General features: G+C 53.0%; 1 protein-coding gene across 1 annotated transcript in view; it reads left to right on the top strand.

The window, feature by feature from the left end:
* The window catches only part of ANK1 (ankyrin 1), a 225514-nt gene that overhangs the window by 161790 nt on the left and 36265 nt on the right, over positions 1–27459 (top strand). The window contains exons 17-37 of the mRNA XM_066380407.1: positions 3556–3753; positions 6367–6465; positions 8226–8324; positions 8568–8666; positions 9910–10002; positions 10449–10521; positions 11272–11295; positions 12146–12239; positions 13447–13525; positions 16004–16101; positions 16196–16420; positions 17423–17577; positions 17878–18089; positions 18635–18839; positions 19361–19457; positions 19715–19943; positions 22061–22186; positions 22297–22416; positions 24160–24238; positions 24541–24615; positions 26550–26681. Coding sequence (XP_066236504.1) covers positions 3556–3753; positions 6367–6465; positions 8226–8324; positions 8568–8666; positions 9910–10002; positions 10449–10521; positions 11272–11295; positions 12146–12239; positions 13447–13525; positions 16004–16101; positions 16196–16420; positions 17423–17577; positions 17878–18089; positions 18635–18839; positions 19361–19457; positions 19715–19943; positions 22061–22186; positions 22297–22416; positions 24160–24238; positions 24541–24615; positions 26550–26681 — 2611 coding nt within the window. The remainder of the gene's footprint in view (positions 1–3555; positions 3754–6366; positions 6466–8225; positions 8325–8567; positions 8667–9909; positions 10003–10448; positions 10522–11271; positions 11296–12145; positions 12240–13446; positions 13526–16003; positions 16102–16195; positions 16421–17422; positions 17578–17877; positions 18090–18634; positions 18840–19360; positions 19458–19714; positions 19944–22060; positions 22187–22296; positions 22417–24159; positions 24239–24540; positions 24616–26549; positions 26682–27459) is intronic.

Genomic DNA, 27459 nt, shown 5'->3' with positions numbered 1-27459 from the left:
AGAAGTCAAACCCACAACCTTGGTGTATCAGGATGATGCACTAACCAACCGAGCTACCTGGCCAGAGTTAGAGGTGGTGGTTTTTAACGAGGCACACCCATGCATACTGCATGGAAGACATTTGTCCAGTGTGCCGGCCTCGTGCAGCCTCTGAAAGGCGCTGCTCAGAGCAGCGGGGTCATTGCCTCTTAAGGGAACCTGAGTAAACGGAGCTGACCAGGCTTGCTTATGTAAGACCGGACTGGCGGCAGGAGGGGGTGGGGCAATACAAGGTGTAGGGATGAAGCTGAGCAGAGCATCATTTTGGGGGACAGGCTGTCTTCTGTGGGATGAAAGGGGGTGCAGTGTTTGTCTGGGAGGAGAGGGTCGCTGTGGGGCTGGGGGCCACACATAGGAGAAGGGGTGAAGAGAGGGAGCAGGGCTTGCATAAGGACACAGAAGAACCCTGTATTTGGGAACTCGTCATCCAACAGGGCAGCCAAGATTCAGAGAGATGATTTCTGGGAGAGAAACCCCAGCACTCAGCCAGGTGGCAGGAATCTGAGTGCTGCCTCAGGGGGAAGCTGTCAGGGTGGGCTGGTATGTGGCTGTAGCTGACACCTGCTGACTTCACGGGGACTCGGCCAAGTCAGGGAAAATCACTGTGGGCTTTCAGTCTGTCTTCCCGCCCCAGAATGGATGCTCATCTGAATTGTGGGGCCCCACCTTCCTGCAGACACAGTGACTTCCGGGTGCCCCTGTGTCCTCGGGCCCCTGTCACTGCCACTGTTGTAGCAAAAGCCCACGTCACTGGGTAGACAGAGCATGCAGCCCTGCTAGGATATGACTTACTCCTGCATCTAAAAATAAAAAGCTGGACTCCCCTCCTCCTCGCATCCCTCCTTGTGTAAAAGAAACCAGAGCCAGGTTTGTGGTATTTAAAGACAGATTTATCCAAGCACAAATGCTATACAGATGGGTTTTGTTTCCATGGCAAAAAATAGTTTACCAAGTCGTCTGGCAATTTTGTAGAATTTCACATGCAAATCTGTCTGCACCCAAACCAAACCTCCCCTATCTGATTCTGATGCTAATGTTCTTTCAGTGCTTGGGCGGCGCTCTCTCCAGCGTGCAGCCTTGGGATGAGCTCATTTCCCTGGGGACACGTGCAGAGTTGTCTACTGGCACCTAGCCCTCCCTAACCTCTCCCTGACTCTCCTGCCACCTTGCTTGTCCTTGTCACCTCCAGGCCATTCATCCTGTTTCGTCCTGGTTTGGAGGAAGCTCAGAGGGCCGGCCCTGCTCTGAGACTGACAGTTGTTATCTCAGCTTTAACCAGGGTCACCTGGCAGCCGGAAGCCACCTCCAGGGCCAGCTTGCCCTTTGGCAGGACAGGGTGCTATCCTTGCCAGTGTGGACGTCCACAGCTGCCCAAGAGGCCTAGGACTCCTGAGGATGCTTCCATGAATATACGTTGAATTGCTCGAGTGACTGTCCTTAGTGCAGGAAAAGGAGTCCTAGTAACCACGGCGTTTGTGCCGTGAGTGCCGGCGGAGGGCCAGCACCAGCGAGGGGTTCGCCTGCCTTGTCCAGCTCGTCCAGGCAGCTGTCCTGAGCAGGCTCTTAGGGAGAAGGACCTCTGTTTGGGGCGCGCACCATGTCTCAGGCTCCACCCACTGAACCGTACATCTTTTCTTCGCTCTCTTTGGATAGAGTACAAAACTCATTTTGTTTAATTAACTTGTTATAGTCAAAATGCCGATCTTGTTGTGAGAAAACAGCCTACAAAGAATAATTTAATGTTTTTTCTTAACATAATCGAATTAAAAAGGAGAAACACTCGAATTATCTTACCTAATTATTTAAAGGGAATGACTTTTTAATTCAATTTAATTCTTTGGGTAAGTTACAACTTCTCATTTCTCCAAAGCATCCGCGTTGCCGATGGATCTTTGCCTGACCTCCAACGCTGTAAAACTGTGATTTTACTGTATGGCCCCCCCCCCCATTTTTTTTTCTGTTTCCGATCAGTGATCCTGGCAGAATCAGAAATACTGGTTTCCCCAGTATGGCCGTGGTCAGCAGGGGACATGCGTTTCTCTGGGACAGCTTGAAGAATGCTGGCCAGCGTGGCGGGGACCATATGCCTGATGCCATCTGCTTGGGGCTGGCTGGGCACATGCTAAGAAAGTCATGGTCCTGCTCAGAGGTCCTCGGCCCTGGCATCCCCCTTTGCCCTGAGCGCTTTGGGACCTGGCTACTCAGTGTGGCTCTTAGACCTTCAGCACCAATAGTACCTGGGAACGTGTTAGAAATGCAGAGTCCTGGCCCTCTCTAGACCTTCTGAGTCAGAGTCGGCATTTTAGGAAGACCCCAGGAGATTCTGGACACAATGAAATCTGAGAAGCACAGCTCCAGCCGCAAGAAGATGGGGCCTGGAGTCAGGAGGCCAGGCGTGGGTCCTCAGTTATCCCATTTACCCTGTGACATTAGAGAAAGCACTTAGCCTCTCAGGGAATTGGCTTATTTATCCGCAAAGTGGGGAAATAATGGAAGTGCCTACCTTATTTGCTGTACACGGTGGCGGTGAAGCTCAAAGGGGATAATGTAAGTGAAAGTGGTTTTTAACGGTGATGACCAAGGTCACTGTCACCTGTCTTCAGTGGGATAAGCAACTTACTCCAGAAGGTAAGCCCATGTACTGCTTCCTTCACTGAGAAAGTCCTACTACCAAAAAAAATGAAAGGGGGAAAAAAGCCAGCTGGAAAAAAAAGCCAGCTGAATAAACAGCGCACAGCAACACAGCTGACCACTTTGGGGCCAGCTCCTCGTGTCAGCGTGAACTGAGAAAAGCTTGTGAACCATACCGACATTTATTACTTTCCTACCTTAATATTGGAAAGCACCTTCAAATAATATATTTGATCTAGTCAACAACTTTAAGAACAGGAGGGATGTTATTATGTACCTTTAAAAGCTTTAAGGAATACTAAAGGAAGTCTAGAAGTTGCTGAATAGCTTGCCCCCATTGCAGGGCTAGTTAGCACGGAACAGGACTGTCTCCACGTCCCCAAGTCCCTTGCTGGGTGCATGTCCTCTCACACCACCTGTCTGAAGTTGGCAAGCCCAGGGAGCACTGGGCCCAGTTGCACCGGGAAAGAGGAAGGGCTCCGCTCCTTTTCCTGGACGAAATGTTGGGGGTTGGTTCTTAGAGCAGGAAGGAGGAAGCGAGATCCTTTCATTCCTACCTACCTAGTATTCTAGGTGTTTCATCAGCAGCCTAATGGCTCCTCTCATGTGTCGGTGAGAGCACTTCCTGCACAGCAGTTTGTCAGAGCGTGACACAGGAAATAGATGGTGAGAACAGGTACAGGGCACTTGCTGGCTCTTGGGGGCCTCTTCTAATCACATAGACTTGGTTGGTTTCCTGAAGTCACCTGCCTGGGTGACACCAGCCCTGCTCGGTGGGTGACCAGCAGGCCAAGGACCAGGCCTAGCCCTCCCTCAGAGTGTTACATTTAAGCCATGTGCTCATATTGTCAACTCAGCATTCCTGGAACCATTCTTCTATTTCAGAATGGCTACACCCCTTTGCACATTGCTGCCAAGCAGAACCAGATGGAGGTGGCCCGCAGCCTGCTGCAGTACGGGGCAACAGCGAACGCGGAGTCAGTGCAAGGCGTGACCCCCCTTCACCTGGCTGCCCAGGAGGGTCATGCCGAGATGGTGGCTCTGCTACTCTCCAAACAAGCCAATGGCAACCTGGGGAACAAGGTAAACATGGCACCTTCAGATTGGCCCTGTGGTCTCAGTAATGGTTTAGTATTAGCTAACTAGATATTATGTCTGAATACTGAGCACACACTGTGTGCCCAGGTTCTGAATTAGGTGGTGTGTGTGTGTGTGTGTGTGTGTGATCTTCACAAAAGTCCTTTGTCAGTTTTATCTTAGTTTTATAAAAGAAAAAAACAGATTCAGAGAGGTTGCTTATACCCAAAGTTGCATAACCCCAAGATTATCTATGCCAAAGCCTCTGCTGATTCTTTCTAAATAGATTGATTCAAGAATCTTCAAAAAACAAAACAAAAAAAGGTCAATATTAAAATCCACAGTACACTTTCCCAAATATAGGTCAGTATTATAATCAGGAATATATTAAGTAATCTGGTACTAAATATTCTTTTTCAGTAGGTAAGATTTTTTTTTTAGGTGAGAGGAGGGGAGACAGTGAGGCAGACTCCCACATGTACCTGGACTGGGATCTACCCTGCAACCCAGTCTGGGTTTGTTGCACAGGTACTGAGCTATTTTTAGCACCTGAGGCTGATGCACTTAGACCAACCAAGCTATCCTCAGTGCTCAGGGCCCATGCGTGAACCAATCAAGCCGCTGGCTGCCGGAGGCATAGAGAGAAAGAAGGAGAGGGAGGGGAAGAGAAGCAAATGGTCACTTCTCCTGTGTGCACTGACAAGGAATCGAACCTGGGACATCCATACACTGGGCTGTTGCTCTATCCACTGAGCCACTGGCCAGGGCTGAAAAAATATTTTTTAAAATGTCAACCTATACATTAAACTAGGAGTTTTCAATCCAGGGACTATAAGTGTGAGTCAGAAACCTTCCAAATTTGTATACAACATTTTGGGAGGATGGGCACGTGAGCATTTCTCTGGGTGACATCTTCATAGTTTTCTTTGGCCTCTCAAAAGGATGCACGACCCAAGAAAGGCTAAGACTATTTCTTTTTTAAAATAATTTCATTGAAATATAATTCACATACTATAAAATTCACCCTCTTGAATTGTACTACTCAGTGTTTTTTGGGTACTTCTGTAGAACTAGGCAACCATCACCACTGTCTAATTTCAGAACATTTTCCTCACCCTGAAAGGAAACCTCATGCCCATTAGCCACCACTTCTCATGTCCTTCGAGCCCCCAGTCCTGGCAACCGCTGACCTACTTTCTGTCACTATGAATGTGCCTGTTCTGACATTTCATATACATGGAATCATACAATATGAAGAGCCACTTCTTTAGATGATGAGTGAACATAGTACAGTTTCAGAAAGGCGTGCATTTTTAAGGATAACTTAAGATCTCTTAAAAACATGTGGATCCATTGGCTCTTTTAATGCATGTTGGGACAGGAGACTCCCAGGAGGGAAGTTCTACGGTAGGATCACTCCATTGGATGGGGTTTTTGATTTCCTCTTTGCATCATGTAAAGTGGGTCCCTTAAGGAGCCTTGAGGATGACGGTGATTCTCTGTATTGGAGACATCCTCACTCACCCACGCATCACCTCTATGAGGCGATTAGTACTGTGTTATACCAAGAATCAGGCAAGGCGCCCTGAAGCTTGAAACTGACCTAAGGGCGGGTTAGTTGTGGCCTGCTCTCCCCCCGGGCCAGCCCCATAGGCCTGAGGGAGATGACCTGCCTGCTCAGGCTTCCGCTGGGGAGAGGAGCTGCTCACGGGCCTCTGGTCGGCAGAGAGGACAGAGGCTGGCAGGTGGAGTCCCTGGGGAACGGCCGGGCTCTGCCCTCTGCCTGACGGCAGAGGAATTGCAGCTTTGTCTGCCCCGCGGTTAGGGAAAGTGGATTGCGGTCTGCAGGCACAGAGGAGAGAAGACTTTCTAACATTTTTGTGGGAGTGTGAACAAATCAGACAAGATCTCTGGTGCGTTACTGGTTTCATGAGAAAGCTGTGATGAGAACTCCAAAAATACGGTGTTTTTAGTCCTGGCAAGATCCTCCATCCTTTCCACGGTGCAGCACTGGCTAGATCTCAACACACGCCACATCTAAACGGCACATGGTGCTTTTCAATGAGTTTTCATCTGCTTTCTCAAGTGATCTTTGTTTTGCCCTTGAAAAAGGTCAGTGATAATCCCTATTTTCTAAATAAGGAAACCAAGGCTCTGGCGCTCATCTTGAGTCTTGGAAATAGTGAATGTTATAACTGGAAAGTGCATAAAGTTCATCTGATTCAGAGGTTAGCAAATATGATCTATTGGCCAAATCTGGCCCACCACTTGTTTGTGTAAATAAAGTTTTATTAGAACACAGCCACGTCCCATTTATTTATGTGTTGGTCATAGCTGCCTTCTCACTCTAACTGGCAGAGCTGGGTAGTTGCAACAGAGATACAAGCCTAAGATATTGACGATCTGGCCCTTAACAGAAAATGTTGCTGACCTCTGAGTGTAAACACATCATGTTTAAGATGAGGCTACAGAGGCTTCTCACTGGAAGAGCTTTTCCCAAGGTCAGGTAGCTAGTTGGTGGCTGCAGAGTCAGGTTCGGCTCCCATATCTCAGCACTCTTTCATTGTGGCCTGGAATTCTTGACCGGCTGCAAGTTGATGAATTTCTTTTTCTTTCCAGAGCGGACTCACTCCCCTCCACCTGGTAGCACAAGAAGGCCACGTTTCAGTGGCAGACGTGCTGATCAAACATGGTGTCACAGTGGATGCCACCACCCGGGTAAGGCTCCCCCAGCCTCCCGCCCTGTGTGCGCCCGTACCCTGCCCGGTGATTGCCTCCCTCACGCTTCAGAACTGACTCCTCCTCTGAGCTTTGAAACTCCAAGGACCCAGTGATGCGGACTTCTCTGCCACTGGGGATGGCAGTGGAGTTTGAAGACACCGATCCTAAACCTCACTTTCCAGTTGGGAAGTTTGAAGTTTGCTAGCCCTTTGAGCCTCCAAAGTGAAAAACTGGGAGGAATGTTTCATCATGATTCTAAGACCTGTCTTACATGAGCAGGGTGTCAAAGTGGCAGGCTCCCCAGGACTCACTTTGATTCCAGCGTTTAAATTGAGCTCAGTATCTATGAGCCTCTGTGTGCACGGGGCTCGTGGAGGTGGCTGAGGTCACGTGCACAGCGCAGGCAAGGGCTCTGCCTCGAGGCACTTGCAGTATAGTACACAGGTGACAGTCAGAGGCTGGAAGGGACAAGCTAATGTGACATCCTGAGTGAGAGGCGCTGGAGAGCCACTCTGAGCCCAAAGGGAGGAGAGTGTTTCCATCTGCTAGAAGAAGGGGCGTGTTCCTTTCCAGCACAAGGCAACTGTATTAGAAGGAAGGGACAAAGTGACGCCCCTCCAGCCCCAGCCCCCTCCAGCCTTCCGCAGGATCACCAGGCGACAACATGATGTTGAGGTCTCCCTGAGAAAAACCTAGAAACTGTATTTTATCCCCAACTGCTTGCAGCTTCCACAAGAATATGCTTGAAAACCAGGAATGCTCTGGATCTCTGAGGCTGCTCTGTGGGCCCAGTTGAGTGTTTTGGGGTCCTGCCCTGAGAGACCCCATACTGTGGGTTAGAATGTGGGGGTTCCAGAGCCATAGCATCATTTGAGGTTCAGCTTGCAGCTTCTGTGTCAAGATGGTGTCTGAAATCAGGTACCAGCCCTGCAGGGACCCTTATGACCAAAGGGCTGAGAGGCCCTTGGCTTGTTGGTCCTTAGAGGGAACAGAGTCCTTGAAAATCAGCTCCTTTGCGGCCAAAACACAAATGAATAAACACTCATAGCCCATTCATTTCAAACAATGACCAGTTCCTATAATTTTTTTTACACTACAACTCAGTGCCTTGGACAGCCTCTTGGGGGCATTTAGCAATGGGATTTCACCTTCCTAGTGGAAATATGTTTGCCCTTGTTTGCATTGTCTGGGACCTCCATGCCACCAAGTGTCATCTTCTGAGCCCCCTTCCCAGCAAAGGATCTGATGGCTGTTCCCTGCTTGGAGGAACCTCTCTTGGCTTCTAAAACACGGGTCACCTGGTTTTCCTCCGACCTCTTGTCTGGTCCCTCACAGCCTTCTGTTCTGATCTTCTAAGTGTTGCCTCAGTACCTGCCCCCTCGACCCCTCTACTCTCTGCACTTATTCTAGGCGACCTTCCTCATCTCCGAGGCTTTAAACTCTCCACAGGCGTCTCCTTACCTAGAGCTCTTCCCCGGGTCCCACCTGAGTTTTCCAGGTGCCTGTTCCGCCTCCTCTCAGATCCCTCCTGGGCGTCTCAGACTTCACTTGTCCGACACGGGGCCCTGTTCCTTCCCGGGCCAATCGCTTCAGACAGCCACGCATCACGCTCACACCTGTAGCAGCTGTCAGCCTTCCAGAGGGCTTCCCCGTCCCTTCTCCCTTTTAATCAGGATTTTATTAACGCACAGCTCACAGTGGCTCTTGATATACCCAGAAGCCCTGCTGGTCACCCATTTTTGTCTCTTGCTTTCCAGATGGGCTATACTCCCCTCCACGTGGCCAGTCATTATGGAAACATCAAGCTGGTGAAGTTTCTGCTACAGCACCAGGCAGACGTCAATGCCAAGACTAAGGTACAGGGACGCCTAAGACCCGACTCCTATACTGATACTTCTTAAGTGCCAAATTAGAATGCAGCCAGAGAGACTCTGGGCACACTTGGGGCTCTGCCACAATTTTAAGCTTTGCCCTGGAGGAGGAAATGGGGCAAATGCATTTTTTATGTTGCATATAGACAATGGATAAACTGTAGCATGTGGGCAGTTCTTTCTCTCAAAGCTAACTACTCCTGCCAAAATGTCCACCTTGCTTTATAGCTAGGATACAGCCCCTTGCACCAGGCAGCCCAACAAGGACACACAGACATCGTGACACTGCTTCTCAAAAATGGTGCTTCCCCAAACGAGGTCAGCTCGGTGAGTATCCCCCCCCCCCCCCCCGTTCCTGATTTTGGAAAGCTGATCTCATGGGCAGCCCTGTGAGAGGTCCCCAAACCGTAGGCACTCAGTCTACCCTTCCTGTATGTCTGGGGCCTGGGTGGGCTGCAGTGCCACAGAGTCCCAGCTGCCCTGGCCCCCCGGGCTCCAGGCCGCAGTGCCGCAGGGTCCCAGCCGCCCTGGCCCCCCGGGCTCCAGGCCGCAGTGCCGCAGGGTCCCAGCCGCCCGGGCCCCCCGGGCTCCAGGCCGCAGTGCCCCCCAGGCTCCAGGTTGCAGTGCCGCAGGGTCCCAGCTGCCCGGGCCCCCCAGGCTCCAGGCCGCAGTGCCGTAGAGTCCCAGCCGCCCGGGCCCCCCAGGCTCCAGGCTCCAGTGCTGTAGAGCCCCAGCCGCCTGGGCCCCCTGGGCTCCAGGCTGCTGTGACTAGTTCTCTTTCTGGTGGACCGAAGGCTATCCTTTCAGACACCATTTCCTCTCCTGCTTTTGTTTTTGTTTCAATATAGTTGTTGCAACCCTTTCTAAAACTTCCGTGTGCAGCTGCTTTCAGTATGGTACGAGGCGCAAAACCAGGTGTCTTGGGTGGTTGGCGCTGTTTCAGGCCCTCGGGGTTGCCTGGAGCAATGTCAGGGGCCATGACTTCCTCATCTGACAGTTCTGCTAGGGCATCTGCACGGCTGCTTCCAGCTGGAAGTGGGCGGGCCTTTGGTTATTGATGTGGTCACTGAAATTATCACTGTGGATGGGACCCCGGGCACATCCTGGAACCAGAGAACTTAAAATAAAAATAAGGCCTTAACCGTTTTAATGCTCAGCTACTGACACCCAGAGACTTTCATGGAGAGCGGGAAACAGCGCTGCCCCTGCCTCTTATTCTCAAGTTGCATGCGGTGCCTTCTTGACTCATTTCTTCCCGGTTGGTTCCCTCTTGGAAGTTTTTTACTTGTCCTGGCAAGACTTCCTGGCTCTCATTTCACGGTTTCCCTGCTCAATGCTGCAGATTCGAAGTGCCGCACCTCCTTCTCTCCCACACCCCGGCTGCTGCCCAGCACGTGTCTGGGCTCACGGATGGGTCGGGGTCTTGCTCCTGGTTCCGAGGTGCAGCCTGAACACTTAGAACCCTGTTTAACAATTAGAATGTGAGCGTGATCTATGCAAAGGAGGAGGGCTTTCCTCCCAGACTCCCTTCCCTCGTCTGGTCTCACCCTCTCTCCGCTGTTTTTCCCAGAATGGAACCACACCTCTGGCCATAGCCAAGCGCTTGGGCTACATTTCTGTAACCGACGTGCTCAAGGTTGTCACAGATGAACCCAGTGTCATGGTACGTCTGCTTCTTCCCGGCATTCTCCTACCCCGAACACACACAGCCTACAGACAGGGTGACCTTAGGAGTAACTCTCAGAAATGGAGCTCTTTGGGGTTTCTGGAATACCTGCTAGAAAGAGCCAGGCCAAAAGGAAAGGCCGGGTCTCCTCCATCAGATGGAATTGTGCTGCCACCTAGTGGCAGGAGGAATTGGGGTTGTGACCAGACCTAAGAAGGCAGTAGCAAGGTGAGGCTGGGACAGGGACTAGGCAATGGGAAGCTGGCGTTTCCTGTTTAGACGTCAGCCTCAAGGCTGAGAGCGTCTTAGCTCTGATTTTCTTCATTTAGGACAAACCTCCTTTCCCACTCCTTGTCTCCACCGTCATGACCAGGTAACTGCTGGCTCAGTGAACGTGGCCACTGCTCTATTTGGGTTGAATTCTCTGCTCTTTCTTATTTTAGTTAGTCAGTGACAAGCACCGGATGAGTTTCCCTGAGACGGTGGATGAGATCCTGGATGTCTCTGAAGATGAAGGTAAAGTCTGAGCTTTAACAAAGGTCCAGTAAAGTCGGGGTCACATGGGGCTCTGAGCATGCCCCGAGTGCTTCCTGTCATACTCAAGTGTCCTTTTGCACATCCAAGTTCTGAGAGTCTGTGCTGAAACCAGAAAGAACTGATTTTTAAAGATGTTCTCTGTTATATATAAAAAAAAATACTCCTTTAATGTAATTTTAGAAGGAAACTCTACATCTCGGAGATTAAAATACAAAATCCTGTGAAGTTTCATGAAAATGTGTGTTTGTGTATATTATGCATAGAATCTGATTCTACTTAGGTCAGTTCTCAGAGCTGTAAAGAACTGTCACAGAATTCTGCCTGATGCTTTCCTTGAGCGTTGAGCGAACAATTCACTGTTTTAAAAATCTGTGCAATTTTTTAAAATAAGCCGCTCTTAAGACCACATAATCAGTAAGTTTTGAGGTATACCCTTTTTCAGGAAATTACTGCAGATTTTACTTCTATGAATCACCAAGTGCTTGTAGTATTTTACTGCCCTAGATAAGCCTATCTCCTCACCGAATCCCACCACTTATACCCTCAGTTTGAAAGGAGCCCTCGGGATATAAATGGTGGGATTCAGCTGGGTATCCTTCTGACCCTTGAATTAATAACTTTGCAACTAGATGATTAAAGCTGCCCTGTGTCCCCCTTGGTAATATGCCTCTCGCTTTAACTAACTTCAAGCCTGTCCTTTCTTAAACTTGGCTCTTCTTTGCTTTCCAGGAACTGCTCATATAACTATAATGGGTATGAAACACTTTCTGTTCCCTGTGGTCCTTTCTCACAAGTGCATTTCACCCTAAGCGATCCAAGCTCTCACTAATCCATTCCTGCTTTCCACCTCCTCTGGCGGCTAACAGTCTGGAGCCAGGAGCTTGACTAAAACAGGAGTTTACACCCATAAGATCCATGCCCTGGCAGGGAGCCCCTGCCTGTCCATCTCTGTGTCTGTGCCCATGCCACTGTGTTTGTGATCATAACTGCATGAGCTGTTGTTGTTACTTCATTCTGTCAGCTCCAGATCGCAAAGTCAGGGCACTGACTGCTAGGTCACAGCAAATGACACTGCAAGGTCGAGGGCTCCAAGCCCAGCGCGAGCAAGGAGAAAGAAAGAGGCAGTCTGGATTGCAGACATAGTTTGAACCTCTTGGCGACGGGTTTAGGAAACAATGCGGTTCCACCTGCCATGGTTACAAAAACACTACCGCCCTTCAAAACAAACGGGTGCGGCCCCATTGTAGCGTATTCCTCTGTAGTACGCGGTGCGGAAAAGAACAGAAACAACCCTTTCTTCGGTGTCATTGCACACTCTACAAGGGCTCCTGGGAAGTGGAATTTGCCAAGCAAAAGAAGTTCTTTCTGATTGTTTTTTTGTTTTCTACGAAGTCTGGTACAGACTTAGATGTTAGGAGCTGGCTGCCCTGCTCTTGATACCAGGGCTGGAGGAACCGGACTGGCCCAAGACATTGCTCATGCACCCCTTCGAGCATCAGAGACCTTCCTCCACTCCTCGGCATTGAGGACCAGGCCAAGCCCTTTATTATAAAAAGAAAGATAAAGTCCCATTCTTCTCTCACTCAAATCCGTGTGCTTTCAGGAGAAGAACTCGGCTCCAAGGCTGAGAAGCAGGACTCCAGGGATGTAGATGAAGAGAAGGAGCTGCTGGATTTTGTGCCGAAGCTGGACCAAGTGTAAGAAGGGCTCACATAGTGGATGGCCGAGGTCCAGCCATGCACCTCGGAGTAGAAGGATTCCAGAGCAGGGAACAGTCACAAGGAGGCCAGGCCCTGAGTGTGCCACTAACATGGGCAGTTGGACCGTGGGTCTAGCCCCTAAGGATTTACCTAGCTCTGTAGCTGGAGCACCAAGTGGGGACATGGAGACCTCCCTTACAGTGTGCTGGACAGTGTGTCTTTCCTCCTCTTCTGGTGTCTCTGCCTCCTGACTTTCTCCTTCCCCTCATTCACAGTCCCATCTACACACAGTGTGTCTTTCCTCCTCTTCTGGTGTCTCTGCCTCCTGACTTTCTCCTTCCCCTCATTCACAGTCCCATCTACACACCTCCTCTTCCTTTCATACACGCTCAGCTTCTCACCAGAAATCTATGAGGAAAGTTCCCATTAGACACTGGTGCCAAGCTAAGCTCCAGCACTGACCGCATCCTTCTGTTCATTAGGGAAAACCCACAGAGAGTCTGTTTCTGCCTGAAACACATTTCTCATTCCTCCCTGGGACGCTGTGAGTTATTCTGCTCTGGGTGCATTGGCACACTGGGGTGTTTTGCAAATAAATCGAACAGTGACAACTGTATAGAAACACTGAGCCCTCGGTGTTTTTTGAAAAGACAAATGTGTGCCAGCTTAGTCCGGTGGCTTATGCAAAGCAGGGCCATGCAATAAGCAGGAAGTGAAACGACAAGGATATACAATCAGTTAGTATTTATTGAACATCGGTTAGGAAGAAATGCAAGACTCGGCCCCCGGCCATAAAGAAACTGCAGATTTATTTGATAGGATCAAAACACACACCAGCAGGTCCTATCGCAACGCAGAATAAGATGTGAAGGCCAGAGCGAGGACTCTGTCAACAAAGGCGTTAAGGCTAAAAGCTGGCGTGTTGGGTACGGGAGAAGATTCGTGGAGGAGGCAGGTCCCTCGGTGGGGTCAGGACAGACAGTGGGCTTCGGGGAAAGGCTCTGGGCGAAGGGAGGAGGCTGCTCAGTGGTGCAGACTGAGTTGTATTGCATGTGCGAGTAGGGGGAGGGGTCAGGCTGTGGTGTGGGGCAGATTGGGTAGGTTATTTTGAGGGTAAAGAGATGTTTCACTTAGACCCCTCATGGAAAAAGAGGGGCACTGAGAAGGATCATCTCTTTGATTTCCCAATGTTCTTGGTGCACAGGGTGGAATCTCCGGCCATCCCAAGGATTCCTTGTGTCACACCCGAGACAGTGGTGATCAGATCTGAGGAGCCAGAGCAGGTGAGAAGCATCATGTCTCTTATTCTCCATTTTGCAGAGAACGGGGACCCCCAGACAACGGATTGCTTTGAGATGACCTGCAGTGTGATAGGAACTAAGAGCTGCAAAGCACGTAGCGTTTACCAAGCCCGCAGATCTGGGGTCCCACGTGGGCTTGTAGCCCGGTGCTGCCGGTCTTCTCCTCACCCCAGATACGACTGCTAATGCGTCCCACAGAGTCCATGGGCGTGTGAAACATCATTAGGCTGGAGCCAGAGGTTCGGGTCCGAGGCCGTGTTCTCACGACTGCGGCACACGTGCTCTCTGCACGCCTGGGGCAGCGGGTTGCGGTGCTGGAGAGGGAGCCCGAGGCTGCAGCCTGCGCTGCCGTGAAGCCTCGGGCAGGTCGCAGGACTCCGTGCTCCTTTTCTCTTACGTTTATAAGAAAGGGGGTAGCTTCTGCCTCCTCTCCCTTCGGAGATTATTGGGAGCTTAAATTACCAACACAAAGAGGATGATGATGTCGGAGAGATTATTCCCACGTTGGGCTGTTATTCATTCTAGTACTCTGTTTTGTGGCTTCCCTGGCTGCCACCTGAATTTTTGCCCAAAAAGAGGGATGGTTTAAAATGATTAATTTCCCTTTAGTTAATTTTATGCCATTAGCACTCCTCCCTCCCCACCCCCGCAGCCCCAGAGCAAGGGGTTTTTTTTAGGATAAAAAGAAAGTAGTGTGGTGTTTGGAGGTTGGAAGTGACTGCCCAAGGCCTGATAACTGAGCCAGGCATGTCTGTGTCCCAGTGAAGAGGCCCCAGAAGGCTGGCCTCTTCCTCGGCCGCTGAAGGGACCCAGCGTGTCCAAATGCAGCAGCCATAGCCCTGGACCCAAATGGCTGTGAAGCTGTCCAGCCAGCCGTTCTCTGCTGGGTATATCATAGTGACAGGTGTTGGTGTCACTCATTGGGTGACCTTTGGGAGCTATGGTCAGAGATGGCCCTGGTGCTGGGGCACTCTCCCTGGGGGCTGCCAAAAATGGCGACAGGAAAGCAGCCGAGTGGACCTGTCCTGCTCTTCCTGGACCAACCCTCTGTCTTTGCCGTCTTGCTGAAGTTATGAACTCAAGTCAGCAGGCGCTACTGGAGTCCTACTATGTGCCCAATATAGGCCTGGATGGCGGACTATGAGACCCACACCTGCCTCCTAGGAGCTGATGGTCCCACTGGCAGGGGTGGACTCGGCTACGTGAAACCAGTTAGCACAGAATGCAGGAAGCGTAAATATCCAAGTGCTCGAATGTGCGGTGTGAGTTTTTCCAGATCAGAGTCACTGGGAAAGATTCGTGGAGGAGCAAGGTGTGAAAAAGGAGCAGGATTGGGCCAGGGAAGGGAGAGACCAGGGCGTCTGCACCTGTGGGGAAGCGTGCGCAAGAGCACAGTTGAAAACAGACCTGGAGGGGACGAGGACAGATTCGGACCCTGCGGGCTCTCACAAGTCCGTGTGATGTATAGGCCCTGGTGAGGCAGTCCCATGTCCCTGTAGTTGTAATGTTACCATGAGGCAGCGGGACTGTCCCATTTCCAGACAAGGAAACAGGAAGTACCCTCCCACCAGGGAAAAGGGTCTGTTCTAGTCACTTCATGTATCTCTGGTGCCTATAGGACAAGCAGCTCGCCCAGAGCAAAATAGCTATCGTGATGGTACAGGGTCCATTGCTAGGGTGATCAGATATTTTACAATGAATGAAAAGAAGACAAAAATAAATTGAAGAAAACAATATTGTCAATAAAAGAAACATTTTATTCATTGAAACAATAATACACTATAATATGATAAATGCATCATAAAAACATTTATAATATTTTATATTGTAATTAGGCTGACATACCTATTAATTTTTAATAATAATTGTAAAAAAATTACTCATTTAGATACAAATATGTCACATCACACACAATGGATCGACTCTGCATTGATCGAATTCGGACATTTACAGATTAAACTTCCAATATCAAAAAGGAGGACATGTAGGAGGACACTTTTCGAGGGAGGACAGAACTTGCAAAAGAAGGACTGTCCTCCCTAAAGGAGGACGATTGGTCATCTTACAATTGCCAACGCTAGTGTGAAAACCAAGAGCAGAGTTTTCACGTTGGGGCCCAGCTAGAGAGCGGGTGGGCGGTCAGCAGTGGGTGCCGGACCAAAGACCGCAGCCAGATGGAGCGAGGACTCGCTCTGTCTGTTCGGAAGCTCTAGCCTGGGGTCTAGGGCCAAGGAGTGTCCGTGATGGTAGGAAGAAGCCCGTGCTTCCACTGTAGACTCCAGGAGCGCCTGGTGCCCAGAGGGCGGGGGTGGTGAGTGTGCGGCACACTTCTCCCAGTGGTCGCCGTGGCTCTGGTGAGAGGGCACCCGAGGCTCCCCGGCCGGGCACAGCGTCCGCTGTCCTGAGACCAGCACCTGCGGCCTGGGAGGTGATCAGAGCTGGCCTTTCTCTCCTCCCCAGCCATCGAAGGAGTATGATGAAGACTCCCTCATCCCCAGCAGCCCGGCCACAGAGACCTCAGACAACATCAGCCCGGTGGCCAGCCCGGTCCACACAGGGTGAGTGGCTCCCGGGAGAGGGATTCCGGGGCCCCGCCCTCCCTTCCCCAGAGGTGGCACCTAGATGCCCAACACGGATCTGCGGGTGCCCTAGGTTCCTGGTGAGCTTCATGGTGGACGCCCGGGGAGGCTCCATGAGAGGGAGTCGTCACAATGGCCTGCGGGTGGTAATCCCGCCCCGGACGTGTGCAGCACCCACTCGCATCACCTGCCGCCTGGTCAAGCCCCAGAAGCTGAGCACGCCGCCCCCGCTGGCCGAGGAGGAGGGCCTGGCCAGCAGGATCATTGCGCTGGGGCCCACGGGGGCTCAGTTCCTGAGGTGAGAGGCCCTGCTCCGGGTGAGCGTGTGCGCCGTGTCCCTAACCTGTCCCTGCCCTGCTGGCCCACCCCTGCCCTGTCAGCAGCCACCACCAGGTCCGCCAGCCGCAGGGCAGAGACAGAGGCCAGCCCTGGAGCCCCATGTCCTTTGTCTACTCTCCGGAGAGGAACAGAACCCGGAACCCTTCCTCCCTTTAACGGCCTTTTCCTGGGTACACTGAAGAGTCCTCAGCCCAGGTGGAGCCTCTGCAGTCCAACCTTGTATGAAACTAGAGAAGGGAGATGGAAGACAGGGCTAATTTGGGGACCCCACCCACCTACCCAAGGGTTTAATTATTTCAGCTCTGAAACGGTCTTACTTGAAGACCGCTTTGTGGCGTTGTCCCCAAGGCCGGCGAGATCCATGGGCTTCAGAGGCCCTCCCTCCCCAGGTCCGAGGCAGACTGGCCTCTGCCGGGGGCTTTGTTGTCCTCCGGTGCCGCGATGCACGCTGTCTTGTCGCCCAGGGGACCCTGCCTTCTCATCTCTGTCCACTTCCTGTCCCCTCCTCAGGCTCTCACCCACCGATTGTAAAGCAGCTCGCAGAGGCCTTGGGGTCGCTCTTCTCTGTTAGGGGCACTGCGCAAAGCCTCCCTGCAGGGGGCGGGTCATCAGCACAGACTGATGGGGGGAGGGGAGGTGCGGAGAGGGTCGTCCCCGGTGGAGGAGAAGTCTGGAAGTCAGGCAGGTTCTCGGGGTCAGGTCCAAGGGCAGGGTCACTTGTCTGGGAGTGAGATGGGGGCCTGGTGGTGGGTCACAGGGGCCCTGTGTGGCGCAGGAACCTGAGGCAGGTCTGGTCCGCTGTGCGGACCTGCGTGTGGGTGAGGCTCCCACTGTGGCTGCAGGACCCCTCTCCCTCCAGGCAGGATCCAGCTGCGCTCCACCCTGCTCCTAACCCCGTTCGTGGCGAGGCAAGCACACGCCCGAATCCACACACCTCCCCTGCATCTGCTCTGTCCCCCAGCCCCGTGATCGTGGAGATCCCGCACTTTGCCTCCCACGGCCGCGGGGACCGTGAGCTCGTGGTGCTCCGGAGTGAGAACGGCTCCGTGTGGAAGGAGCACAAGAGCCGCTACGGAGAGAGCTACCTGGACCAGATCCTCAATGGGATGGATGAAGGTAGCAGCCCCGGGGATCCCGGGCAGGGGCCTTCCTTCAGGAAGACGGGATTTGAGGTTGCACTTTGGGGTGGGCTGTTGGGCCGCCCGGAGTTTGGAGAACCTGGGGAGACTAGAGACGACCCAGGAAGTCCAGTTCTGGGTTGCTAGCGCATCTGAGTGAGCACCGGGCCCGGTCTGTCCCCTGCACCTTCTTCTGCTGGACCTTACTGCCCCGCCGCTGGGTTCCTGGGTGGAGGGGTGGTGGGACACAGTGGTGGCTGAGCCCGGGCTCAGCATGATCGGAGCCGGGTGCTTCCAGAGCTGGGGAGCCTGGAGGAGCTGGAGAAGAAGAGGGTGTGCCGCATCATCACCACGGACTTCCCCCTGTACTTCGTGATCATGTCCCGGCTCTGCCAGGACTACGACACCATCGGCCCCGAAGGGGGCTCTCTGAAGAGCAGGCTGGTGCCCCTGGTGCAGGCGACGTTTCCGGAAAATGCTGTCACCAAGAGAGTGAAGCTGGCTCTGCAGGTGACACAGCCCTCCTCCTCCCCAGTTGGGGTGCTCCCCATCCCCCATCCCCCACCCCCGGCCCTGTACTCAAACAGAGTTCAGGGAAGCTGAAGACGGCCAAGGCCTGAAGGAAGATGACCCGCAGACCCCGGATGTCCTCCACACTTTATTCCTGGGCCCAAAAATTTCAGTTAGAGATTTGACCTTACAGCTCAGAAGAATTTGGGTGGGTGGGATCAGGCAGTAGTTCCCTGTTAAGTTGATGAATGTCCCAGATATGTGCTTAATCCACATGGCCTTCTGCAGGGACATCTAATGCTGAGCAAAGATGTCACCCTCCCAGGATTGAAGATCCTCGGGAAGCGGGGAGGCAGGGCCAGGAGGAGGGCTGGGCAGTGACGTCAGACACGGGGCGGGCCCTGCGGTTCAGCAGTAGGGGGACACCCCCCTTGGCTTTGCCCTCTGCAGTGACAGCCGCTTTCCCCTTGGGGACTGTGCTGTTTCCTGCCCGTGAACCGCTCTGATGCTCTCGGGCTGAGTGTCCCCACTTTGGCCCTTCGCAGGCCCAGCCTGTCCCGGATGAGCTGGTCACCAAACTGCTGGGCAACCAGGCCACGTTCAGCCCCATTGTCACCGTGGAACCGAGGCGCCGGAAGTTCCACCGCCCCATCGGGCTTCGGATCCCACTCCCTCCTTCCTGGACGGACAACCCCAGGGACAGCGGGGAGGGAGACACCACCAGCCTGCGCCTGCTCTGCAGCGTCATCGGTGAGAGGTGCCCCCTGGCCTCTGGCCCGCCTTCTGTCCTCCTCCCACCACCAGCCTGCGCCTGCTCTGCAGCGTCATCGGTGAGAGGTGCCCCCTGGCCTCTGGCCTGCCCTCTGTCCTCCTTCCACCACCAGCCTGCGCCTGCTCTGCAGCGTCATCGGTGAGAGGTGCCCCCTGGCCTCTGGCCCGCCTTCTGTCCTCCTTCCAGTCGCATCAGGGGGAGACAGGAGAAGGCGAAGCTAGCGGTCGCCTCGCGTTTCGGTGGCGTTTCCAGGCGCTCTTCGAAGGGGTGGGAGGTGATGCATCCAAGTCGAGCCCACGCCTCCGTGGAAGCACGCCCTGATGGCTGTGGGAAGGGTGCTGTGGGCTGCTGGGAGGAGAGGATGGGAGAGGAGGCGTGCTCAGCGCTCCATCCAGATGCGCCTGTCTCTGCCCTCGGCCGCTCGGCCCTTACTGTTAGGCAAGCTCTGCGTCTGTGTCCTGAAGACTGTCCCCCAGCCCGCTTTCTGCTCCCGTTGCAGGAGGAACAGACCAAGCCCAGTGGGAAGATATAACAGGAACGACCAAGCTTGTGTATGCTAACGAGTGTGCCACCTTCACCACCAATGTCTCTGCCAGGTGAGACACGTCCCAGCCCAGCTCAGCTCAGCCCGGGGGACTTTCAGGCCCGGCCTGGAGGGGGGTGGGCATCCTCGTGCCCCAACATGCCCGTCCCAGGCTTGACCTTCAGCACCCGGCACAGAGAAGTCCGGCTGTGACCACCAGGAGTGTTACGAGTGCCCATCGCACGGCTTGCCCGAAGCTCCCGTCTGGGTGGAAATGAAGCTCTCCGTCAGGCATTCAGGAACGTGTGGTAACTAGCCCTTTCCCTGCAGGTTTTGGCTGTCGGACTGTCCTCGGACTGCTGAGGCTGTGAACTTCGCCACGCTGCTGTACAAGGAGCTGACCGCAGTGCCCTACATGGCCAAGTTTGTCATCTTTGCCAAGATGAATGACCCCCGGGAGGGCCGGCTGCGCTGCTACTGTATGACGGACGATAAGGTGGACAAGACCCTGGAGCAGCACGAGAACTTCATCGAGGTGGCCCGGAGTAGGGACATTGAGGTACGGCACCCGGGTCCCCTTATTACTGGGCACTCGCGGGCTGACCTCGCTTCCCAAATTGAGGCAAAGCTGCTGGAGCTAGGACAGGGTCACGGGGGCTGTTTCCTCTGGGGCGCCGTGGCCCAAGCTGCCGGGAGGTGGGGGCGGCGCCCTAGGCTGTCTCCTTGATGCCCCTCTTGAGAAGCGTCCTAGGGAAGCTTCACCAAAGCTAAGGAATGTCACTGGGATGATAACAGCTGACACTTATTAAAGTTCTTAGAAACCAGGCAACAATAAAAGTGCTTGACTAGCACAGTCTCACCTGATTCTCAGAACTGGGTATACTTTTATTAACCCCAATTCACAGACGAAGAGGCTGAGGCTGAGAGAGGTTAAGTCACCTACCTAAGGTCACATAACAAAGAAAATGGGAGAGAAAGGATTTGTCCAAGTAGTGTGACTCCAGAGCCCGCACGTTGACCGGCTGCCAGGGTTTTGGTGGCGTCCAGATGAGGAAGCAGGGGACAGGGCTGGACAGGTGATGAGAGGAAGGAAGGCCTGGACTGGGACCTGCTGTTGACCCCAGGATGCTCATTCGTGTTAGGCCAGGACCATTCCGAAAGTCTGGCCTCCGAGTGTGTGCTGAGCCTCTGGGAGGCCGAGGGCCTAGGAGAAAGGGCTAACGAGGCAAAGCGTTGACTCTTTTCGTGCCTCAATTCCTCAACTGTCAAATGGGTTCAGCTGAAAACATTATATCTACAGAAGGGACCCTGATATGAGCAGTGAGATGAAAATATCATATGGTCCTTCTAGCACTTGGCATAAACTAAACATTTTTGGACAGATGTGAAAAACATTTTTTATTTTTTCAGAAGTCATTTTATGGTATCCCAGTGGAGTTCTAGAGTTCTCTGGCTCAGTCCTGCTTATTATAAAGTCCTTCTCAGTAAGGAAGCAGAACCTGGACCTAAAACCTTTTCTGACACAGTGGGATTTCCCGGAGCATAGCCACGGTGCCCGTGCTGGGGAAAGCGTGCCTCGTGGGAGAGGACAGAACAAAGCTGAGAGGCCCGCGGGGCGTCTGGGCACCTCCACAGACACGCTGAGAGGCCCAGGCGTCTGGGCACCTCCACAGACACGCCGAGAGGCCCAGGCATCTGGGCACTTCCACAGACACGCCGAGAGGCCCAGGCGTCTGGGCACCTCCACAGACACGCTGAGAGGCCCAGGCGTCTGGGCACCTCCACAGACATGCTGAGAGGCCCGCGGGGGTCTGGGCACTTCCACAGACACGCTGAGAGGCCCGCGGGGCGTCTGGGCACTTCCACAGACATGCTGAGAGGCCCGCGGGGCGTCTGGGCACCTCCACAGACACGCTGAGAGGCCCAGGCGTCTGGGCACTTCCACAGACACGCCGAGAGGCCCAGGCGTCTGGGCACTTCCACAGACACGCCGAGAGGCCCAGGCGTCTGGGCACTTCCACAGACACGCTGAGAGGCCCGCGGGGCGTCTGGGCACCTCCACAGACACGCTGAGAGGCCCAGGCGTCTGGGCACTGCCACAGACATGCTGAGAGGCCCAGGCATCTGGGCACTTCCACAGACACGCTGAGAGGCCCAGGCGTCTGGGCACTTCCACAGACACGCCGAGAGGCCCGCGGGGCGTCTGGGCACTTCCACAGACACGCTGAGAGGCCCGCGGGGCGTCTGGGCACCTCCACAGACACGCCGAGAGGCCCGCGGGGCGTCTGGGCACCTCCACAGACACGCCGAGAGGCCCGCGGGGCGTCTGGGCACTTCCACAGACATGCTGAGAGGCCCAGGCGTCTGGGCACCTCCACAGACACGCCGAGAGGCCCAGGCGTCTGGGCACCTCCACAGACACGCCGAGAGGCCCAGGCGTCTGGGCACTTCCACAGACACGCCGAGAGGCCCAGGCGTCTGGGCACTTCCACAGACACGCCGAGAGGCCCAGGCGTCTGGGCACTTTCACAGACACGCCGAGAGGCCCAGGCGTCTGGGCACTTCCACAGACACGCCGAGAGGCCCAGGCGTCTGGGCACTTCCACAGACACGCCGAGAGGCCCAGGCGTCTGGGCACCTCCACAGACACGCTGTGTTTGCTTTCCCTTCCCTCAGGTGTTGGAAGGGACGGCGCTGTTCGCAGAACTCTCCGGGAACCTGGTACCGGTCAAAAAAGCTGCCCAGCAGCGGAGTTTCCAGTTCCAGTCGTTTCGGGAGAACCGTTTGGCCATTCCTGTGAAGGTGCCGACCTCTCTTCTGGGTCTAGACAGTCTGGGAGGCAGGAGTCTCTCGGCCAGCCCGCGGCCTGTGGAGCGGCCCCCTGAGTCTCTCTTTTGTGTGACTGAATTCAGGTGAGGGACAGCAGTCGAGAACCAGGAGGGTCCTTGTCCTTTCTGCGCAAGGCGATGAAGTACGAGGACACCCAGCACATCCTGTGCCACTTGAACATCACCATGCCCCCCTGCACCAAGGTGAGCTGCCCCCCGAGGAGGACGCTTGGCCGGAGGCAGGGTCCCTGAGGAGGTCCCGACACAGACCCCCGGGGGAGCACCTCCGGAGGACTTCCTCCTGCTGTAAGCTGCCTCTGGCTTTCCCGAGGCACAGAGCACTTCCTCCTGCTGTAAGCTGCCTCTGGCTTTCCCGAGGCACAGAGGACTTCCTCCTGCTGTAAGCTGCCTCTGGCTTTCCCGAGGCACAGAGCACTTCCTCCTGCTGTAAGCTGCCTCTGGCTTTCCCGAGGCACAGAGGACTTCCTCCTGCTGTAAGCTGCCTCTGGCTTTCCCTAGGCACAGAGAGGCTCTGCACTCTCGGCTGACATTTGGCCGCGGCCTGGCAGGGAGAGCAGGCCCTGGCTCTTTCCGCAAAGCTCGGGAACAAAACATCAGTGTCAGATGGCAATATGCATGTTCACACCGGGGACTCTGAGCTCTTGAGTGTGTACCTCCCAGAGGCTCGAAGGAGCCTGAAGGGCATCTACCCTGGCACCCCTCATCTGACACCTCTGAGGCTTAGGACTGGACAGGGAGCAGCTCAAGGTCACCCAGACATTTGAGAGCTTTCTTCGAGCCTCTTTTTAAGTGTAGTTCCTTACTTCCCCCAGGAAGCCAGGCCCTCAGAGATCGGAACTTGGTGTCTCAGCCTCTGCCACACCGGGTGTTTGAGCTCAACACAGTGTCATCATTTATCAATACCTCCAAGAGTATCAGAATTGATACATGTCACACGGACTTTGGAGATATCACATGTCTCGGAGTTTTTGTTGGCATTGTTTTAATAATCAGCCTTCCCTGCCAAACTAGAAAAGAATCAAGGTTCCATCTGACCCAGCGGTGGCACAGTGGATAGAGCATCAAACTGGGACGTAGAGGACCCAGGTTCAAAACCCCGAGGTTGCCATCTTGAGTGCGAGCTCATCTGCTTTGAGCAAGGCTCACCAGCTTGAGCCCAAGGTCGCTGACTTGAGCAAAGTTTCACTCTGTCTACTGTAGCCCCTCAGTCAAGGCACGTATGAGAAAGCAATCAATGAACAACTAAGGTGCCACAACAAAGAATTGATGCTTCTCATCTCTCTCCCTTCCTGTCTGTCTGTCCCTATCTCTCCCTCTCTCTGTCTCTCTCTGTCCCTGTCCCCCCCCCCCAAAAAAAGAAGCAAGGTTCCATTTATATATCTGTGACTCAGTTTCTCTTTTCTGTCTGGGGACCAGGGTAGACCAACTTCTCTTTCAAATCAAGATCTCCAGCAGCCTTGAGCAAGCATCTGGGTGCTTTATCCACAAGGCACTAAGCCTTGAGTCAGTATTACATATGGGTCTTTTGAGCAGAAAGGAATCCAGACAGTGAAACTTGTTTTTTTAAGTTCAGACCCCAGCTCCACCAGTTAATAGCTGGGTGACCTTGTGCACATTATTTAACCCCTCTGTGCCTCAGTTGCCTCATCGATGACATGAGAATAATAATAGTATCTACCTCATAGGTTCATAGGTTGTTATGAGCATTAACAGGGTCTGGAACATTTGCCATTATTATTACTCAAGTATGTGAGCCTCATCAACTCCCTCTCACTCCTCTGCGTTCAGGCTCCGACGAAGTGTAGTACTTACGGTGTGCCAGGCCTGACTCATTCTCACCCCACAGCCCATGGTCTCAAATCCCCTTCTCCAGGGAGGGGGATGGCCCAAACCCCAAAGTTTCCATTCTTTGTCTTCCTTCTGCAGGGGACCGGAACTGATGACAGGAGAAGGACTTTGACGCCACTGGCCCTGAGATATAGCATGCTCAGCGAATCAACACTGGGTATAAAGCTCTTTGTAATGATATGTGCCCACTACTTTATCCGAAGAGGTTGTGGGTGAGCTCATTTCTCACCCTGACAACAGCTCCGTGTTGACACGGTTGACTCAGCATGTTATAAACATAGCAGGCAGAGGAGCCTTCGGCTTGGGTCTCCAACTGACCCTAATGGGGTTAGCACTGAGGTCCGGTGTACACTGAGGTCCGCCGCCTGCCCTGGGCATCCGTCTGAGGTCATTCACTCACCGCTGTCGGTTCTGTGTCCTATCGAAGCTACTAAATGGAATCCAATACTTCTCCCCTAGGTTTTCCCAGTGGAACTGACCGACCAGATATGAAGATGGCTATTATATCAGAACACCTTGGTCTCAGCTGGGCAGGTGAGTCAGGAAATTTGAGGTAGAAAAGCACTTTGCCTGTGTATACCTACCCCTCTTCCCCCTCCCCTTAATGAGCAACTGATGAAAACGTTTCTAAACCTCTTGTTACTATCAGTTGTGCCGTGATGGTCTTAGATGGGGCGGTTGCCCGAGCAATGCCTTTGGGGGCCAATAGAAAAGCAGGAGCTCCCTTCCTCCCCCATTTCTGTCTGGTTTTCCTTTGTGAGAAAGAATCAACGTTTGACATTTTACAGAAGACCTTAGAATTGATCTCGTTCACCTCATTTTACAGATGGGAAAACTGAAATCCAGCTAAATAGAGCGACTTTAATTTAGTTAGTGGCAGAGCCCAGAAAAGCCAGCAAACAGATGACAAACTCTCAGACAAGAGCTATGTCACCTGGTGATCTGCCTGCTGCCCCCTACACGCATGTCATTTCCTCTCCTCACAGGCTGGCATTGCTGAGGGAAAAGGGGCATTAAAGGCTAAGTCTCAACATTCTTTATTTGTAATCCTTGGCAGTAGCTCGAGTCTACCAGATGTCCTGTCAATAAGAACGCTTGATCATATTTGAAGTGAGGTAATGGGCAAAATAAAGTAGAAGCTCAAAATGTGCTTTCAGTCACAGGTGCTATGACTTAATTCACTCCCCGCCCCCCCCCCCCACACACACATTTTTTGTTAGCTTTTTGTGTGAATGAACTCCCTTCACTCAATCACCCTGCAGAGAGGGCTTCAGTCAAACTCAGAAGCCTAAGCAATAACTTGCTGAAGGGCAGTGTGACCAAGGTTCACCACAGAAATCCAGAGACGGTTCATTCTTTAAGCCAAAAAAGAATGTCTTCTGCTGCTTTTTAGGGTGTGTGTGTGTGTGTGTGTGTGTGTGTGTGTGTGTGTGTGATGCGATGTACATTCTGGATTCCCACTATTACCTTCCCTCTGGTCTTTCTCATCCTTGAAATTAGACTCTGATGCTGTTCTCCTTTCTAAAGCACCTGTGAGAAATAGCAATAAAAATAACGGGAGGGGAAATAAGCAGACATTCTGTGTTATTGCCTTGCATTTACGTGGGAACTTGTATTTCCGTTTAAAATGTAAATAACACCTTTCCCTGAAGAAACATAATAGAGCGATGCATTTCCATTGTAATTGCTTCTGGGTGAAATCTAAGTGGCATCCTGGTGTAGTACAGACAGCGCTGGAGTGGGTGTCCGCAGGCTCAGTCCCACGCCTGGCTCTGGCACCAGCTTCTTCTGTGATCTTGGATAAGTTGCTAACCTTGCTGAGAGGCTCTCTCATCATCTTACTTTTTTTTTTCAAGTGAGAGGAAGGAAAATAGACAAACTCCTGCACGTGCCCTGACTGGGATCCACCTAGCAACCCCTGTCTGGGGTCAAGGCTGGAATCAACCAAGCTATTTTTAGTGCCTAAGGCTGATACTTGGACCAATGAGCTATCCTCATCACCGGCCAATGCTCAAACCAATCAAGCCTCTGGCTGCAGGATGGGAAGAGGGAGAGTAGGGGGAGAGGGATGGGGAGAGAAGCAGATAGTTGCTTCTCTTGTGTGCCCTGACTGAGAGTTGAACCCAGGGCATCCATATGCCAGGCTCATGCTCTATCCAGTGAGAAGACTGACCAAGGCATCCTTTTACATTTGAAGTGACAAAAGTAAGAAAGGGCACTCGTTCATTTATTCATTCACTGCCTATTTACTGAGCACCCCTACTCCTGTCCCATTTTCTGGAGATACAGAAATGTAAGTGTCTGCGTTTCACTTGGTGTTTCTTGGTCAGAAGGAACACCAGATCCAAAGGGAGACTGTTCTTCAGCTCCCCGTGCGCCCCGCCCGACACCGCAGTCCGCAGGGCCCCGCTCGGGAGCTGGAGCGGAGTCTGGCGGGCTCACACCTGGCCCCGGTTCCTTGCTTGCAGAGCTGGCACGGGAGCTGCAGTACAGCGTGGAGGATATCAACAGGATCCGCACAGAAAACCCCAACTCACTGTTGGAGCAGAGCGCTGCCTTGCTGAACCTCTGGGTCATCCGTGAAGGCAACAACGCAAAGAGTCAGTACCACTAAGCCAAGGGTACCTCTCTTTCCAAAGCCTGCGCCGGGACCTCGTCACCTCCAGTAGTAGTTCTGCCTTCAGATTCCATGTCCGATGTTTAGCCGCTGGAACCAATCTGTTTTGCCCTGTTTCTGTCTCGCACACACACCTCGCAGGGTCACTGGGTCTTCCAGGCAATCCTGCCAGAAGGGAATTCCAGAGACTCTTGGCCTCCACCCTTTCCCTGTCCTCAGAATACATTAGCAATTACACCAGGACCCCTAGATAACAGCATACATGGAGGGTATGTGACTTGCTGTTGGATTTCTCAAATAAATGAGCACTGTCCTCCCAGGACAGAGCATGGGTGAGCAAAGCCTGTCCCCCTTCTTCCAGAAACATCTTCTCCGACCCAGAGGGAAGACTGTCTCACTCTTTTCAGCTCTTCCACAACCAAATTGCCATAGCAAAAACACTGGGGAAACTGAGTGTTCTATTTGCACCTCAAGTCAACTGGCAAGGACCAAGGATTTCAGAAGGATAGAATGTGGTCCTTCTCACTCTCCCCTTCCTGTAGTAGTCTTCTTAGGTGACAAACGTCTTTCCGTGCTTTGAAATCAGCAGCATTTAGGGGATTGGGAAAGATCTGTTGAAGGGTAACGACATTCTCTCCAAAGAGGCAGTTCGTTTCGACTCTGACAAAAGAGGAATGCCTCCACGCTCTGAAAACATTAATACCCCAGCCCTGGCGACATTCTGCACTGCCCTGTAATAAATACAGTCCCTCAGCATGCGC

This window comes from Saccopteryx leptura, chromosome 4 (genome assembly GCF_036850995.1).
Source record: "Saccopteryx leptura isolate mSacLep1 chromosome 4, mSacLep1_pri_phased_curated, whole genome shotgun sequence".
In the NCBI taxonomy this organism is placed as follows: domain Eukaryota; kingdom Metazoa; phylum Chordata; class Mammalia; order Chiroptera; family Emballonuridae; genus Saccopteryx; species Saccopteryx leptura.
The sequence above is the reverse complement of the archived record's forward strand: the minus strand, read 5'-3'. Positions and strand labels throughout refer to the sequence as shown.